Source organism: Lottia gigantea (assembly GCF_000327385.1).
Source record: "Lottia gigantea unplaced genomic scaffold LOTGIsca_23, whole genome shotgun sequence".
NCBI classification, from domain to species: Eukaryota; Metazoa; Mollusca; class Gastropoda; family Lottiidae; genus Lottia; species Lottia gigantea.
In genome coordinates, this window is record NW_008708645.1 from 166,288 (window position 1) to 185,152 (window position 18,865).

At 32.4% G+C, this 18,865-nt stretch overlaps 2 protein-coding genes across 2 annotated transcripts; both read right to left on the reverse strand.

Moving 5' to 3' along the window:
* Positions 1-259: 259 nt before the first annotated feature.
* On the reverse strand, positions 260-460 carry LOTGIDRAFT_79390 (hypothetical protein; the record flags this gene model as incomplete). The annotated part of the gene is made up of 1 exon (XM_009054873.1): positions 260-460. A coding segment is annotated over one exon (201 nt), but the record flags the coding sequence as incomplete, so codon positions are not given.
* A 12,813-nt stretch (positions 461-13,273) lies between these two features.
* LOTGIDRAFT_116335 (hypothetical protein) lies at positions 13,274-13,435 on the reverse strand (the record flags this gene model as incomplete). The annotated part of the gene is made up of 1 exon (XM_009054885.1): positions 13,274-13,435. A coding segment is annotated over one exon (162 nt), but the record flags the coding sequence as incomplete, so codon positions are not given.
* Between the last annotated feature and the right edge of the window lie 5,430 nt (positions 13,436-18,865).

An 18,865-nucleotide genomic window follows, 5' to 3' on the forward strand; every position in this document is an offset into this window, starting at 1 on the left:
CGAGAAGGCAGCAATCTATGCATGTCTCCACCCACGGCTGCTCTGGCTCACAGTTACACATCCGAGGTACAACTCTTAACCAGAATTATTGGTGATCTAGCCTTCCTGCTACTTGACGAGGTTAAGGAGGAAATGGTATGCTTTCGCAAAAACACATAGGTTGAGTCTGGTTTGGATTATCTGTTGGCTCACACATATTATGTGATAAGATCATTAAAAATATGATAATCTCTTGAGCAACTGTCCGGTGATCAATTGTCTGGTGATCAATTGTCTGGTGATCAACTGTCCGGTGATCAATTGTCTGGTGATCAATTGTCTGGTGATCAACTGTCCGGTGATGAACTGTCTGGTGATCAGTTGTCCTGTGATCAAGGGTCTGGTGATCAATTGTCTGGTGATCAACTGTCCGGTGATCAAGAGTCTGGTGAGCAACTGTCTGGTGATCAATTGTCTGGTGATCAACTGTACCCCATATTATAAGGTTCTATTATCTTTCAAATTCTAGAGTCTGTTTCACAAAAACATAGTGTAAGATTATTACAGTGTTCTATTCATATGATATGTCAAAAATGATTTTAAATTTAGCATACCAACCAGATGTTTGTGTTAAATTAAATCTTTTTCTCAGTTCAAAACAGGCTCCAGACTATGAAAATTTATATGGTATCTATTTATAATGTAAATGTACTTGGAAGACATCAGACAAAATTATTCTTAAATGAAGATTAGGAATTGTCTCAATTTACAACAATCCAACATGTTGTTAAAAATAAAACAAAAAATCCACCATATCAGTCTTTCATAATTTCAATTACAAATTGTACCAAATAGCCAAAACCTTTCTTTGTATTATAGTTTTGTTGTTTAAAATTTCTGTATTATATGTTATGTGCCTTATAAAGGCAAAAGGTTGGCCATATTATCACCCTAATTAAGAATATATTACAAATATTATTATCAATACTTAACCAAGCAAATGGTGTGATATTTTCTACTGCTGTAACTGAAATTGTGCAAATCATGGGCGCAGATCACGGGGTTACATGTCCCCCCCACCCCCCTTCAGAAAACCTGGGGGGGACATGATATTCTGTTTCCCCCCCCACTAATTGTGAAGCTTGATTGAGTAGAATGTCTGTAATAGACGTAAAATAGGTACAATTTGGCATACGAGAACATCAAAAAGTGCCGAAATTTTGCGTCTGCGGCACACTATTCCAACAATTTATGGTTGAGAGACAGGAAGACCATTTGTTTGTTTTGGAACCCATCTCCACTCACAGACGCGGCGTTACAAGGGGCACACGTAGCGAATTTTATCGTATGTATATTTTCGTCGATCATATCATGTGATCTGTACAAATAGCGGAACGCCACTGAGAGGACTTGCCTTGACATTAAATTTGATTGGTTGAAAGGTATCGGTCGGCCTATTGAAGTTTTTAATTCAAAATTAATTTTCTCCTAGGTCGTGGGCATCCACTGGATGACTGGAAAATTCAGTTACATGCAAGAAGGTGCCTTTCTTTCTATAATATTTCTGAGAGCTATAAAGATACGGTGTCACCAGCTCAACTGAAACGTTCTCATGCCGCTATACTCTGCATTCGGTCCGACCCCCTTTGAATAAATCCTGCGTACGCCTATGGTCCCCCCCGCATTGAAAAAGTGATCTGCGCCCCTGGTGCAAATAGAAGCTGGTGCCTCAACATGTTCTTTTCTTGTAAATAAGGGTTTTCTTCTATCACACAGAAATGAAGTCAATTTTCCATATTATAAATTTAATTCACAATGTACTTTTGATTTAATTTTAACTCAAAATGGATTTTTTTCTATTACCCTTTTATGGGTAACCAAAATGTACAGAAAAACCTTGTGAAATTCTGATGTATTAGACCCTATGAATGAAATATGCTGCAGAGAACAAAAGCACAAACTTTGGAGTCTGTGCAAATAAATGGTTTCACAGCAGGTTACATTACAAGCAAAATATCTTAAAAAGCCAGATGCAAAATGCTAAAGATTACAGCCATAAGATTGGGCAATGTTTCTCATAAATATCCATGGAAAACTGTTTTGACTAAATGTTTTAAGTCACAGTCTAATTAAAATTAAACCAAACTTTGTTCTGTGTTTTTTCTTTGCTTTTATTTTTTATATAGCCACTTCAATTAGGGTCTAAAGATAGCCCTCTTAAACATTTGTCAAATTAACCTTTTGACTTTTGACCTTCAATGACGTCTGCTTTAACTAATCAAATTTCTACCATCTCAGCGCTGGCACTTTGTGACACTATGTTTATCAGTTTAGGTCAAAAGGGCTTTTGGTAGACCCTAATTGAAGTGGCTATATTAAAAAATAAAAGCAAGTAACAAAAATGGAAAGAAAGTTTGGTCTGATATTGATTAGATTGTTGTTAGTCAGGAAGTCAAATATTATTACAAAATAACTAAGGATATCACAGGAATGGCATGTTTTTTATAATTAATGCATGTGATGCTTTACAAGGTGTATATATAGTGCATGGGTAATGTTATTTGCACTTAGAATTTGATCTAATTTGCATATCCACCACTTAAATTTTGAATTTTCTTTGACACAATTTTCTTTTCCTTCTAGTTTCTTTTGAACGAACAGATCGTTCTCGCTCACTTCCACCAGTTTTTGAAGGTAAAATTTAGCCACAAGTTCTTAGATTTAATCATATCTTGCTTTATTTGATGTTTGAGATTGTGTTTTAAATAGAAATATGTTGTAGAAATGGCATTTCAGGGATGCAGAACTATTTAAAACTTTTTTTTAGATGGGCGTTATAACACAAAAATGATTGACCACATTAAAAAAGCCTTCAATTTCATTATTATTTTTGGTCGTTCTCTATTGTAATCTAAAAAGATTTATACCAAGGTCGCGTACTGTTGATTGTGGGATAGAGAAACCCAAAGTAGAGTGACTTGACCAATGAGATTATGAGACTGGCAATACTCGCTTGTAAAAGTGATTGACTGGTGAGTAGCGTGTGGTGGTTGTGCTATACAGATTTACAGGACTACGGAGCGAAGTGGAATGGTATGGAGCGAAGAAGAATAATGCAAAATACTACGAAACGAAGTGAAATAGTGCTGTAAATCTGTAAGCACTATTACTACTGCTATAAATAGCTTGAAAGGTCACCAGTGCATAACCTTGGTATAAATCTCATTGGATTACAATTGAGACAGACAAAAAACCAGTAACAACACAAAATCTGATCTACTTTTTTATTTTATCTTGTAAAAAAATCTAATCTAATTTTAATTTAATTGCTTTGTTTTAAAAAAATATTTTGACAGTTGAAATCCTGTCGTGTTTGCAGAATGTAGACTGCATACTGCTTTTCATTTGTATGTCCATTTGATAAGAATGCATAAATCAAAGAGTTCTCCTTTATCTTGAGATCATTATGAATTCTATACAAACCCTGTATGCTGTTTCTCTACATATTTCTGGATATACAAGATTCCTTACCTAAGTTTGTCCCTGAATGGTGTCCATAGTTCCCAAATTGTTCTTCTAAAGATATTATATTAGAAGTGATATTTAAGTTGTAGTAACAGACATTTAGCGTTTTGTTTTTGTTATTGATAGAATGGATAGCAGTAGATAATCATTTATTCAAGGATTAATTCCTCTAAATTTAAGATTTCAGAGTTTCTTCTGTGCTTATCCAAACATGTTTTCCTTTCTTGCCTTGTTAATGTGTAAAAGTTAAGATGATTGACAATTTGAAACAGGGGAAAATGACTAAGAAAAGTTGTCGTCATTCTAAAGCAGTGCTTCTCAACCTCAGTGAGATCATTCCTCCCAGTAGAGTTCTTCCAAATCTATTCCTCCCCAAAATAAATCAGTCATTTTACTCAAAAAACTATTAAAGATGGGTTTTCTTGTCAAATTAAGCAAACTATTTGATTGATTGTTGTTCCTTATGAATTATCATGTATTCTTAATCATATAAAAGTGTTCTTATTGCATATAATTAAGAGTTTTAACCAATCAGAAATATCTATGTATGTACAGTCTGGATAAACAAAAAGACTTTTTAACCTTTCTTGATCGGCCACTCATTGGAACTCAGGGAACCCATCTTTAACTTATTTATTACTATTATTGATTATTACTCTCCAAATAGTGAGGTAGTTCAATGTGACCCTTACCCCGAAACATCGTTCACGATTTTCTGTATATCGATTATCTTTAACGAACCAAGTTTCTTTGCGAGTCCATTGATCATTAACCATACTAAACCTGCACTCAACCAAATACGTGGTAGGAAATTGCAGCAGTAGATTCCTCCCCATTCCCCCCTGGTAATAATTCCTCCCAATGGTCTTCCAATTCCTCCCGTGTTGAGAAGCACTGTTTCTAAACCATAAACACAATTTGTACTATGTTACTGGAGTTTTAATATAACTATCTTTATTATATTTAAAAATTTCTCCAGTCCGTGGTTTTCCACCTTATGGATAATCACGATGGGAGCATGCAATTCAAAGGAAAAGGAGTCTGATTGGGTGATGACAGTCTGTCTTGCAGACGATAAAACTATGGGACACAATTATCAAACTTGTGTCAGCGACACAATAATCTTATCTTGGAAGCATGGGCACAGGCAAGATTTTACTTGCCGAATTCGAGCCGGAGAAAAAATTCCTTGTCCAAGACCACTCATGTGCCCGCACCTTAAGTAGGTTTCATTGTTACATTGAGTTTATAATTGCAGTAGACAAGTTAACATATTTTATACAAACATTTAAATTTAAATTACTATCTACATTTGATTGATTTTGATTGCTTAATAAGTTGTCATTACATCAATATTACTTTTTGCCATACAGACCCTGACTGTAGTGACTGCAGTGCAAACAGACTCAAACTTGATCAACAAGAGTATATATTCATCAGTTAGACTTACCAGGTGTCATGACTAAAGAATAGAATCTCTATATAATATGATATATCTATTAAACTAAATAATTATTAATACACGTTTCTAAGCATGTTTCAAAATTACTTAGTTTAATGAATTATTACTTAGTTTTATGGATTATTACTTAGTTTTGTGGATTATAGAGGGATTCTGTTGTATAGTTATGACACCAGGTAGGTCCGCTGATGAACAAATTTGATCCACTGATGAACTCATTTTGACCAAGTTCTAAATTTTCAATTTTTCGGTCATCATTTAGAGGTAGTATACCTTGAGGGGCAATATTCCTACCTTTGAATAGAAAGACCTATAAGGAACCATGATTTAGAAGAAAGACAGGAAACTGTTTTGGAAAGCTCAGAAGAAACACAACAAGATAAAAACAATTAAAAACTTGAGGAATAAATCCTTCAAACCCTACAATTTTTATCTTTTTTTTTAGTTTTGAAATTCAACACAGGTACTTTGTATTTATTATCTTTTCTGATACCTGTATATTCTATTTTTACTTTATTTCTTCCCATACCAGCTTTCCTTTTCTTCATTTACATTTACATTTTAAGCTTCACAGCCAAACTTGCGTGTTGATTTTATTTATGTATATAATTCAAGTCTTATATGGTTATGAATTTTATATTTTTGCTATTTACCTTTTTGAACACTAAAATAATATATGTGGTATTCAATGAAGACAACTCAGACCACAGATATCTCTGAATAAAGACAACTCAGAGCACAGACATCCCTGAATAAAGACAACTCAGAGCACACACATCTCTGAAAAAGACAATTGAATCAAGACCATACAGACCATAGACATCTCTGAATAAAGACAACTGAATTCAAGGCAACTTAGATCACAGATATCTCTGAATAAAGGCAATTGAATTCAAGACAACTCAGACCATAGACATCTCTGAATAAAGACAACTGAATTCAAGACAACTCAGATCATAGACATCTCTGAATAAAGACAACTGAATTCAAGACAATTCAGATCACAGATATCTCTGAATAAAGACAACTGAATTCAAGATAACAAGGACCACAGATTATCTCTGAATAAAGACAACTGAATTCAAGACAACTAGGACCACAGATTATCTCTGAATAAAGACAACTGAATACAAGACAACACAGACCATAGATATCTCTGAATAAAGACAACTGAATTTCAGACAACACGGATCATAGATATCTCTGAATAAAGACAACTGAATTCAAGACAACACGGATCATAGATATCTCTGAATAAAGACATCTGAATTTCAGACAACACAGACCAGAGATATCTCTGAATAAAGACATCTGAAATTCAGACAACACAGACTACAGATATCTCTGAATAAAGACAACTGAATTTCAAACAACTCAGACCACAGATATCTCTTAATAAAGACAACTGAATTCAAGACAACTTAGACCAGAGATGTCTGAGATCCGAGTTGCCTTTAATTCAGTTTTCTTTAGATGTCTTGTACCAATGACATATTAAAAAACAAATCTTTGGATGGCCCTGAAATGGACCAATTGATATGTTGTATATTATTAGAAAACACGACATTTCTACTCCTTTAAGATATTTTAGATGGTTCTGTTTACATGTTGCCGTAGATCCAAGTTATCTTTAACAATGATCTGAGTCTTATTAAAAAAAGTGGTCTGAGTTGTCTTTTACAATGTTCTGAGTCTTATAAAAAGTGGTCTGAGTTGTCTTTTACAATGTTCTGAGTCATATAAAAAGTGATCAGAGTTGTCTTTTACAATGTTATGAGTCTTATAACAACTGATCAGAGTTGTCTTTAACAATGATCTGAGTCTTATAAAAAAAAAGTGGTCTGAGTTGTCTTTTACAATGTTCTGAGTCTTATAAAAAGTGGTCAGAGTTGTCTTTTACAATGTTCTGAGTCTTATAACAAGTGATCAGAGTTGTCTTTAACAATGATCTGAGTCTTATAACAAGTGATCAGAGTTGTCTTTAACAATGATCTGAGTCTTATAACAAGTGATCAGAGTTGTCTTTTACAATGTTCTGAGTCTTATAACAAGTGATCAGAGTTGTCTTTTACAATGTTCTGAGTCTTATAAAAAGTGATCAGAGTTGTCTTTTACAATGTTCTGAGTCTTATAACAAGTGATCTGAGTTGTCTTTAACAATGTTCTGAGTCTTATAAAAAGTGGTCTGAGTTGTCTTTTACAATGTTCTGAGTCTTATAAAAAGTGGTCAGAGTTGTCTTTTACAATGTTCTGAGTCTTATAACAAGTGATCAGAGTTGTCTTTAACAATGTTCTGAGTCTTATAAAAACTGATCCAAGTTGTCTTTGAAAGTGTGTATGAGTTGTCTTCCTTTGCACTAAGAAATAGCAGACACGATCTTGGTTGAGCAACATTTAAATCACTACATCCAACAAAGTCAATGGAATTATTACAAATGAAATGAAACGATTGGAGTTTTACGTCCTACTTTTGGAATTAATAGAAAGGTCATAAATATTTCAGATTACATGTACATGTATTTTACTATTGGCTGCATGTATACAAAGTTCTAGAAAACTATGTATAAATTTGAATCAGTCAAATCACAAAATTATTTAAGATGGCCACACCTATGCAGAGAAAAAACCAATCTATTATTCACCATTATAATTGGAAATATTTAGTTTAAGATACATTAATAAAATATATTCACTGTTAAAATAGCGATCAATAAATCAATTGTACAGTGATGCAGAATTATATTTCATGTATGTATGACTAACTGACTCGATTTTTCCTTAAAACCCTTTAATTTTTGTAGAATGGAAATAATGAACATGGTCTATGTGATAGCATTTATAATCATAACATTTTATACTCCCAAATGGAAATGTGACTTATATTGCCCAGTCCTCAAAATATTTCTTGCGAACACAATAAAGATTACAGTTTTTATCTGATTTTAATGAAACTCGATGTGATAATTTATATTGATGAGATCTTGGATTGATTCAAATTTGACGATTTTTCGATGAACAGCTTTTGAGTTATTGCCCTTGACTTAGGAAAAATGCTTCTAAATTTGTTTGTGAACACAATATAGACTACAGTTTTTATCTGATTTTAATGAAATTTGATGTGATCATTTATATTGATGAGATCTTGGATTGATTCAAATTTGACGATTTTTGATAAAGTTTTGAATTATTGCCCTTTTCTTAGGAAAACGTGTTAAAACTTGTATGTGAACACAATTTTTATCGGATATTAATGATGTTTGGATTGATCATTTATATTGATGAGATCTTGGTCAAGTTCGAATTTGACAATTTTTGAACAGTTTTTTAGTTATGAGTTGTGAAAAACTCAGCATAAATAACTGACAGTAAGTGTATGAATAAATTCTCCAAATGCATTATGAAGATCTTTAAAATGAGAAAATTTCATTTTAGTCACTAAAGACTGGATTATCATTTCTAACAGCTGCCAGTGGGTGTATGTTATCTTGCCTGGCAAGCTATCTTACTCATTTCAAGTCGCCCAATATTTGAGAGGTTTTTTGAAAATATTCCACAATATTACTGAAGGTTTTCTGGTCTTTAAATGTTTGTTAACAGTTTAGTGACTCACTTCATTGCCAATTCCTAAATCATTATAAAATAATTTGTCAAAAACATAAAATATATTATCAATACATGTGGTTCCCAGAAACTTAAATAAAGAAATTTCTTGAAAATTATTGATTTTTGTAACACCAGCTGATAGGTTTTATATCTGAAAACAAAGTTTTGATAGAATTTCTATAACATTATGAAAATATAACATGACTAAATCAGTTGATAGTAAAACCGTTGATAGTTTTTTTTGTTGAAGTGTAATAGTTTTATGGTAAATTTTATGTTAGGATGAAGACAAGAGTTTTTGTCTTTAGAGTTCACCTAGTTAGGCCTTGACCTTGATCGTGTTTGAAAAGATCAACATTGGTTTTTGTTTTTTTATTTTCTTTCGCTCACATCCCACTGGTTGCAGGCAAAATCTTTGACACTTTTAAGGGTAAGTGCACTTGTTTATTATTGTGGAAAGTGTCGCTTAAGTTGTTTTGAAGTATTGTGGCAGTACAATTACAAAACTTATGCTTGAAATGACCTTGGCCTTGACGTGTCAAATTTTCACTGTATATTTGGTAGTGGTATATATACATGACAATTTCTCAGTTTGTTAGTAAAATTGTATAGTAGCGAATATGACTGAATGATAGTGATGGGCAATCGGATGAAAATAATTATCAAAATAATCGGAGAGGCATAATTGAAACACACCCCATTTAATGAACATGTTCTTGTTTTAAGGCTTTATAAATTAATTTATTCAGTCTCATTTCTTTCTGTGCCGAATCTAAGGCTAGTCCTCGGGGAAAAATTAATCAAAGGTGTGACAAATTATCAGGATCTCATTGTTTTAGTCACCTAATCTGATAATAAGTTTAATTCATTATTCGAAATTTTATATTATAAACAAAAAACAACATGACTGACTTTTTATATGGTTTGCCAACATCACTAACTTTGAGTTGAGAATCGATTAGTAACATCGCTGGTCTTTCAATGACCGATAATCGATTGTCGCAGACAATTGGAACATCACTACTGAATGACCGATTAATTCCAGGGTGATCAAGTAGATACATAAATAAAAGATGGCAAATTTTTCAAGTATTATTACAAAATTTTCAAATAAGGACAATTTTTCAAACTGCCCCTGTGGCATCATCGTTAATGCCAACCTTGTGAGGTCTTGTAAAGTAGGCTCCCATTGACAATACTAGACACAACATGGTGCAAACCTCAAACAGTTCAACATCAAGCTAATACATTTGTGTGAGTCATTGTAAATTTTATTGATATGTTATTATGATAAAAGTATGAGTAGACCTTTCTGGTGGAACAGATGTTTGTTCTAATTAAACATTCAAACCTTATTTTGATAGCTTCACTTCAATTTTAAGATGGATTGTCCTTCTATTATTTAAATTATAACTTTTATCAAAGCCTACTGAGCTCAAAGGGATATCCCATTTTTTTGTATGTCAAAAACAAATTTCGCTCAAATTTGTGAAAACTATATACCAAAATCTAGAGAAATGTGTCCCTTAACGTATCTGAAAGTTTTAACTAAAAAAATCCAGCCTTTAATTTATAAGTTATGCTTTTTGAAAGCTGTTAGAAAACTACTGTACAAATTATAGTAAACTAAACGCCAAATAATATCGGGCCGTTTTAAGGCCAAAACGAGGTCAAACTTCTTAATTAACAATTAGTACTCAGTTTGATCAAGAAGATACATAGATATAAATAGTGTACTTAAGAAATATTTTCAGGTTTAATTCTGGTTTTTGATAAAGAAAATATTTAACAAAAAAGCGGAATGCACCTTTAAGTTTATTTTGATTGTTTATCTACAAGACATATTTTGATGCCACAAACAATGCTTATGATATTTCCATCACATACTCCCATTATCCTTAGCAAAGATAGAATTATGTGATGAAATGTTCTTAGGCTGAATTAAAATTTCTGTTCTTAGTTAAACCAAGCTTGTTAGTGAATTGCGATTATTGATGTAAAGGGATAGACTTTTTAAAGGATTCAATGTGGCTCGACCAATATTTCAGGAAAAAGATTCAGAGTAGAAATTGAAGAGACCACTCAACAAAGGAGTAATCCAAAACAGTCTCTTATTGAAGATGGTCTTTAAGAAGAGTATTGGGTCAGAAATCAAAAGTAGCACTAAATTTAGTTTTATTATCAGATAAGCCTCCCTCCAAATTTAAACTGATAAAATTGACATCCATATTGGAAAAAATTATTGATAGCAAATTGCTGATAAACTATACCCTCTTTCAATCTCACCTGTATATGAAACCATGTGATGTTTATACAAGGGAGATAACTGTCATTGTCGCTTAATTGATTCATTTTGATGGACACACTCCAGTAATTCATTTGCCACATGAAAGTCTGGCCAAATCTTAGTTTCTAGACAAAAATTCAATATATCATGACCATGAAAATCTTGAAACTAGCCAAACTGAAAGTAGACCGCGGAAGGATCTCACAAAATCTGAAAGAAAATGCAATTTCAGACATCAAATTAAAATTTAGACCAAAAATTAGTCAAAAATAGGCATGCAAAATAGCATGGATACATTCATATACAATCATTAGCATAATATTAATTACTGGAGTAAATCCTATATATCATGGGAGTGTAAATACATGGTCGCTGGTCACGTAATAGAGGTGGTCTCTTATCAGTCGTTAATGATATTGAAGAGTTATAGGAAGGTATGTATTATATATTGAAGGTGGTTGCTAATTAAAGGTGATCACATGAGCAGGATCTACTGTAGGCTATATAGATTAATGGCAGTCCAACTTTAATAGTTCTATCATATTATGTTTTATTGACAAGCTTATATTATTGACTAATATGTTGACCCATCTGTTATAATTTTGTTATTTTATTTCACAAATGAGATAGCAGATACTTTCCTTATATGTAGTAAATAACAACTTAAATTGCTTCATTTACTGCATAATATTAGTATAGACATTAGAAATATTGTTTCCTAAATTGACCATTATCAAAATTGTTTAATTATAAATGACTATTTCAGTATAAATGATGCTCAATATATTGATTACTAGTAAAGTGTAGATTTGGCTAAATTTGATCGTGACATCCGGTTGTAGCTCGATGATATTTTTATTCTCAGTTGTGCTAAATTCTGTAATTATTATCATAACTAAGGTGCAAATTGTTTGGTTTTGTAAATAAATCTGATATGGTCGAAGTTTGTATTGTTGTAATAATTTGTTGTTGTTGTTATGAAGATAAGTAATAATTTGTTGTTGTTGTTATGAAGATAAGTAATAATTTGTTGTTGTTGTTATGAAGATAAGTAATGTTTTAAGTCATTAATTGATGTATGTTAAGTCAAAAATATAGTCTACTCAAAACCTCATACATAAGGCTGCATCATGAAATTTTGTCATATTATGTAGCTGTTCTATATTAGGAACTGTATTAGGAGAGCAATCTGACCAACTAAAATGGATATGTGATGTAGTTTTTTTGTGAAGTCTAGATTTTCTAGTGAGAGGGTATTAATAAACATTTGGTTCTGAAAAGATTTTTGTTAGGAAGGTTATTTTCAAGTAGACTCTACATTTTGTCTAGATTTATGCTTGGAAGTACAGAAGTAGATTTATGTCTAGGAGTTCTATACTAGATTGGTGTCTGGGAGTATAGAATTAGATTTTTATCTGGAAGTATAGTATTAGATTGGTGTCTGGGAGTATAGAATTAGATTTGTGTCTGGAAGTATAGTACTAGATTGGTGTCTGGGAGTATAGAATTAGATTTGTGTCTGGAAGTATAGTACTAGATTTGTGTCTGGAAGTATAGTACTAGATTGGTGTCTGGGAGTATAGAATTAGATTTTTATCTGGAAGTATAGTATTAGATTGGTGTCTGGGACTATAGAATTAGATTTGTGTCTGGAAGTATAGTACTAGATTGGTGTCTGGGAGTATAGAATTAGATTTGTGTCTGGAAGTATAGTACTAGATTGGTGTCTGGAAGTATAGAATTAGATTTTTATCTGGAAGTATAGTATTAGATTGGTGTCTGGGAGTATAGAACTAGACTTGTGTCTGGAAGTATAGTACTAGATTGGTGTCTGGGAGTATAGAATTAGATTTGTGTCTGGAAGTATAGTACTAGATTGGTGTCTGGGAGTATAGAATTAGATTTGTGTCTGGAAGTATAGTACTAGATTGGTGTCTGGGAGTATAGAATTAGATTTGTGTCTGGAAGTATAGTACTAGATTGGTGTCTGGGAGTATAGAATTAGATTTGTGTCTGGAAGTATAGTACTATATTGGTGTCTGGAAGTATAGAATTAGATTTGTGTCTGGAAGTATAGTACTAGATTGGTGTCTGGGAGTATAGAATTAGATTTGTGTCTGGAAGTATAGTACTATATTGGTGTCTGGAAGTATAGAATTAGACTTGTGTTTGGAAGTATAGTACTAGATTGGTGTCTGGGAGTATAGAATTAGATTTGTGTCTGGAAGTATAGTATTAGATTGGTGTCTGGAAGTATAGAATTAGATTTGTGTCTGGAAGTATAGAATTAGATTTTTATCTGGAAGTATAGTATTAGATTGGTGTCTGGGAGTATAGAATTAGATTTGTGTCTGGAAGTATAGTACTATATTGGTGTCTGGAAGTATAGAATTAGATTTTTATCTGGAAGTATAGTATTAGATTGGTGTCTGGGAGTATAGAATTAGATTTGTGTCTGGAAGTATAGTACTAGATTGGTGTCTGGGAGTATAAAATTCGATTTGTGTCTGGGAGTTTAAAATGAGATTTGTTTCTTGATAGTATAAAACTAGATTTATGTTTGGGAGTATACTATTAGATTTTTGTCTTGTGTCTGATTTGTATTTTAAGGAATTATAAGCTAGATTTATATTCAACTCTTGTATGAGTAATTACATTGTGATGGGGGATATCTTAGCAATCTGATGGATTGTTTACCTGCATTTTCCTATTCTATCAAAATAGTATTTTCTTTTAAACAATAAATTGTTAGAAAGAATCTATTTATTATAATGTGTTCTTCCAAGTTCAATATCTGTAAACCAATTTCAACATTATCTTTTGATTAAAGTGACATTGTAAGAAATGGAGGTGAGAAGGGAAAAGAAAACTGCATGTGACAGGAGGAAAGAATTTCGAGAACAAGACTCGGGTTTCTCAGAGGGTTGTTGTAGGGTTCATCAACGTCGGAAAGAAAAACGGAAATATCTCAGAAGTATGAATACACACTAATTTCTTTTTCCACTTAAATATTCTCGCAATTATGATATTTTTCAGATGTTCCATTTCAAACTAGTACTGTATTTGTTACAGAGTGATATGACTAAATTTGTATTGTACCAAATTTACACTGAACTAGTGTATTTATATCACCCTAGTTAGGGTGCCATTCATTGCTTTAAGCCCAGACTCCCTTTGTCTGCTATGCTCAGAAGTATATACGCATCCGTATGCGTGTACCAGATTGGTAGTACGCAATATACCAACAACATATGTATGTAAATTAACCATGCATAATGACATAATCCAGCCATTGATTGTCAGGAAATACCTTTCTGAGAATACCCTGACGTCATTTTGCTATTTTCAGATGTGTACAGCATCCGTGAGCACAAAATTAACTCAGTTTTCTAACAATCTGTGGTACATCAAGACTTTTGCATATATGAAATATAGACTGTGAATAAATAAAGTTCTGTCAACGAAAAATAGAAAAAGCGATTTTTTCATTCATTAAGGATACGTACTGTGCTTGCACAACTACAGACAAAAGTAGTCTGGGCTTTAATAAACATTCATTTCTCTTCATTGTATTTCTTTTTCACCTGATTCTGATACCTTAATACCTTGACCAACTCCAACACTTATTATACCTGCACAATAACCTACCTGTATATTCCTTGTCACACTTGCCTTTTCAGTTTAGTTTTGCTGTGATATATTAGCACTAAATGAGTTTGCTGTTTCATTTATAGCTTCTATATGAGAATATAAGAATTCTTGTTATAGTAGACTGTAAACTGCTTTGATTTCAGCACTCTGTAGTATTTTTTTGTATTTTATTGATACATGATTCAAATAAAATGTAAATCCATATATTGAGTAGAAATAAAGAAAATATTAACACCGTAGAATAAAGATATGCTTTAGTGTACCTTAATAGATGGGTCAAACCATGTCATGTTCTTAAAGAATATATAAGGTTTTTCAGGAAATTTTGAATATTCTTTTTTGACAAGACATAACTGGACACAATTATATGGATAATAATTACTTTAATAAAATACTGCTTGATAAAGACTGAAGAATCTTTGTTGAAATGTCACAAAGTATTTTATTAAAGTAATTGTTATTCATATAATTGTGTCCAGATATTTATTACCCAATTACTATTTTAAAGAACAGTCTAATTCAAATCAGACCAAACTTTCTTTATGTTTTTTTATTAGCTTTTATTTTTAATATAACCACTTAAGTTAGGGTCTAACAACAGCCCTATTGAATGTTCATCAAATAAACTTAAACACCGCATCACAAAATGCCAGTGCTGGAGAGGATAGAAATTGCTTGTTAAAGCAGATATAGAGTTAGGTCAAAAGGTTAATTTGATGAATATTCAAGAGGGCTGTCGTTAGACCCTTAATTAAGTGGCTATATTAGAAAAAAAAGCTAATAAAAACGAAAGGAAAGTTTGGTCTAACTTTAATGAAACTGTTTTAAAGATTATCAAAAAAGAATGTTAGTATCAACCAACGCTACATTGAGTTTTGTGACTTTAAATTTCTGATGATTTTATTTGTAGAAGTAACATCCAAGGTGAACCATCAACCTTACAATAAACAGTTATCAGTGAGTGCTGAACATGCTGCGGGCATGCAACTATACCTTCAACAGAAAACAGTAGCACAGCCAAATCAATGTAGTAATTCAAGTAGTGGTAGTACAGGAGACAGTGATGAAGTGTTTGGAGAAGATGGTCATCTTGCTCCTCCAAAAGAAGAGAGCTGGAGAACAAAGATTTTAAGGAAGTTGAATCTTGAAGATGATAAAGATAAAACTCAAGATGAACAGTTTACACCTAGGAAAAGCACGCGGTAAGATCCACTTTTGTTGATTTTATACTGTTTCCCACCCTCTTTATTATTGATTTTACAACTTCTAGTATTGTCTGTTTTATGCAAATTTTTTCTTCTTACCTGTTTTCTCTCAGTTATTATAAAGGGTTTCAGCTTAAATATTTACTTTTGCAGTTGTTGCATTGTCTGTCTGTAATTCATGAAAAAAGCATAAATGATATTGAGGCCTTGATAGTGGTAACGTTAAGTAATATCTCTATGTAATCTATATACCATGATTCTTACGAGTTAACATATTTAAACAAACAGTTTTTATTTAAATGTGCTTTTTAAAAAGAAATAGCTGGAACTTCAGCCGTGCAATAATATCAAAATGTACTGGTTGTAGCACACCTAAGCTCCACCTCTAAGAATCATTTTGGCTTTCATGTTAAGTTATCCAAGTATGGAGCAACAACAAATTGTTGATAATAGACCATGGTTTTCCTCCAACACACATTTTGAGCAAATTATTTCTTAAAAACATCAAAGGCAAAAATTCAATTTATGTTACAAATATAGTTATTGATATTAATGCAAGGAAGTCTCTGCCAACTTATACTTTTCTCTGAAATTACAGACAAACCATCAATAGCTGGGAAAGGAAATATTTATATGACTCTATCTCTTTCAGAATATTTTTATATATTTTGTGTTAATTATTGATGATAGATACATGTGTCAAGAGCAGCTCAAGTTTGAACATATGCCAACATATACTTGTTCTGATATTTGCTGGCAGAGTTAGGCTGGCTTTTGCATTGTCAGTTTTTTTTTTGCACTGGTACAAGAACATGATTCATGTGTCTCAAACTAAGCTCTTTAATATTAGATTTGTTTAATTCAGGCTAGGTCAAAATATCCAACAATTATTTGAAAAAAGGTCAGTTTTCATGGATGTTTAATGAAGTAGAAGGGATCTGGTTATTTAGTTGTTTTGTTTTTAACTGTTGTTTTGTTTTTAACTGTTGTTTTGCTTTATTTTATCACTAAAATCACTATCTGTTACATCATAATGATAATCTTGACAAGTCTACATTGAATGCAGGGTATGCCTGTAGTCCTGGTCTTGTTTATATTTACATGCAGATTGATTATGCCATAGACCTTATTCACGCCTTGTTTGTGAGACACTGAAAGCGAGGTTCATAACACAAATTACGTCATCTATTGATAAGATAGTGACATCATATGAATAAATAGTCAATTTGACGTCAAATGGGCTCAAAATTTCCCTTTCTTGGGAAACTTGTGAAGGTAAAATTCATCTGAAAATATCATCAAAACCAAATTTAATGATGTAAAATATGATCAGTTTCGAGTTAGTGGGATTGGAGAATGAGGCTTTAGGTGGCGATTTTATGCAGTGACATAACGTTACCTTTTCAAGTATGCTTTATGAGCCTCGTTCTGGATTTAATATGGCTGACACATGAATAAGGTCTATTGATGTATTACATAATAGTATTTCTTAGTAATACACTTATCTTCACATTTGCTTTACATAAAGAGTGACAGAGTGAATCTCTACTGATTTTAATAGAATTCAAAATTAAAGTAGGACAGACCTTAATTTTGTCTATCATTTTGGAAAATGGATATCCTGTGTCTAGTTAGTTATAATCAAAAACTTATATACATTTGCATTCACCAATCTTTTTCATGGGAATTAAACATTATTTACAACAACAAAGGTCTATAACCACAACAGCGATAAAATCTGTATAGGGAATGTTATATAACTAGATACCTAGACTGACCCAGTCGAATTAGGACCAAACTTTCGTTTCGTTTTTTTATGAGCTTTTATTTTATATTTAGTCACTAAAGAAGACTTTCTTGAATATTCATCTGTTTGCTAACACCTCCAGCCAATCAAAATTCTGCCTTCTACAGTGCTACGATTTTGTGACACAGACAAAAGATGTGTTCAGAGTCTAATGCAAAATTGCAGCGCTGGAGATGGCAGAAGTTTGATTGGATGGCATCAAACAAATGAAGGATTTAGAGGGATATCTATAGACCCTAACTGAAGTAACTTAATTAAAAATAAAGCCATTGAAAACACAACAAAATTTATTTAGACTGAAACTGTAGTCACTTGTGAACTTCAGATTTTGTTTTGATAAGTGATTCAGATTATTAAAATTGAGCTCTATGTTATGTAAGCTACATTATTGGAAAAATCCTAAAAATCAAGGATGATTTTGATTCAGATATTCTATGGCACTCTACGAATCATTAATAAAAGGGCATGGTTTAACAAATTAACATAAAAGCACAGGGAAGTGGCAGGTGTGGTTGTGGAACCATCTAACATTGGGTTTAACATCCATCAAGGTTTTGGGTGATTGAAAATGTGAAACATGGATACATTGCATGCTTCATCATTCAAACATTTTATAGTGGACTCTCTCTCAAACCTGAAGACAACTGTGACAATGGAGTCAAGAAAGTTCCTTTGGAACCTCCCCATGGTTTTTCTGATCATTGGTTACAGAATGAGGATAATTTATTCCTTTTAATCCATATCAAGTCCTCCAACCTTAGTCATAGAATAGTCTGGATATTTGTGTTTTTATGACTTGTGTCTTAAGTGAATTCTGTTTACGTAATATTGTGGTAGAACACATTTTTATCAAAGTTTTGGCTTTCGAGCTAAAAATCTGGTCCATGATTTGCGGTTTGCGCCCCCAATTATACCCCCACTTTATTTTCAACGGATCTAAAAAACACAATTTTTGTCACAATTCACCAAATCAATTCAATTTTTCAAAAATTTTCAGCATTTTGAACTCAGCCTCGACAGTTGTGCCCCCATTGAGTCAGTCTGCCCTCTAATTTTAAACCCAGTCTCTGGAGGCTGGCTCAGCAACTGCACGAAGGAGAACTTGGACACTCACTGCTTCTCATCTGAATGCCAAAAAATAACAATTACAAAACCTTAATTATCAGTATTTTTTGGCTCTAAGTTTGCTCTATTCTTCATGTTAATCTCATAATATTCTTATAATATTTGTATAATATTCTATTACAGTTCACTATCTGTGTCCTTGTCAAGTGATTCAGCTATAGACAAAGGAGAATCCACATCACCAGAGGTTACTGGTAGAGTCTTTGGTTTAGAGAAAGAGT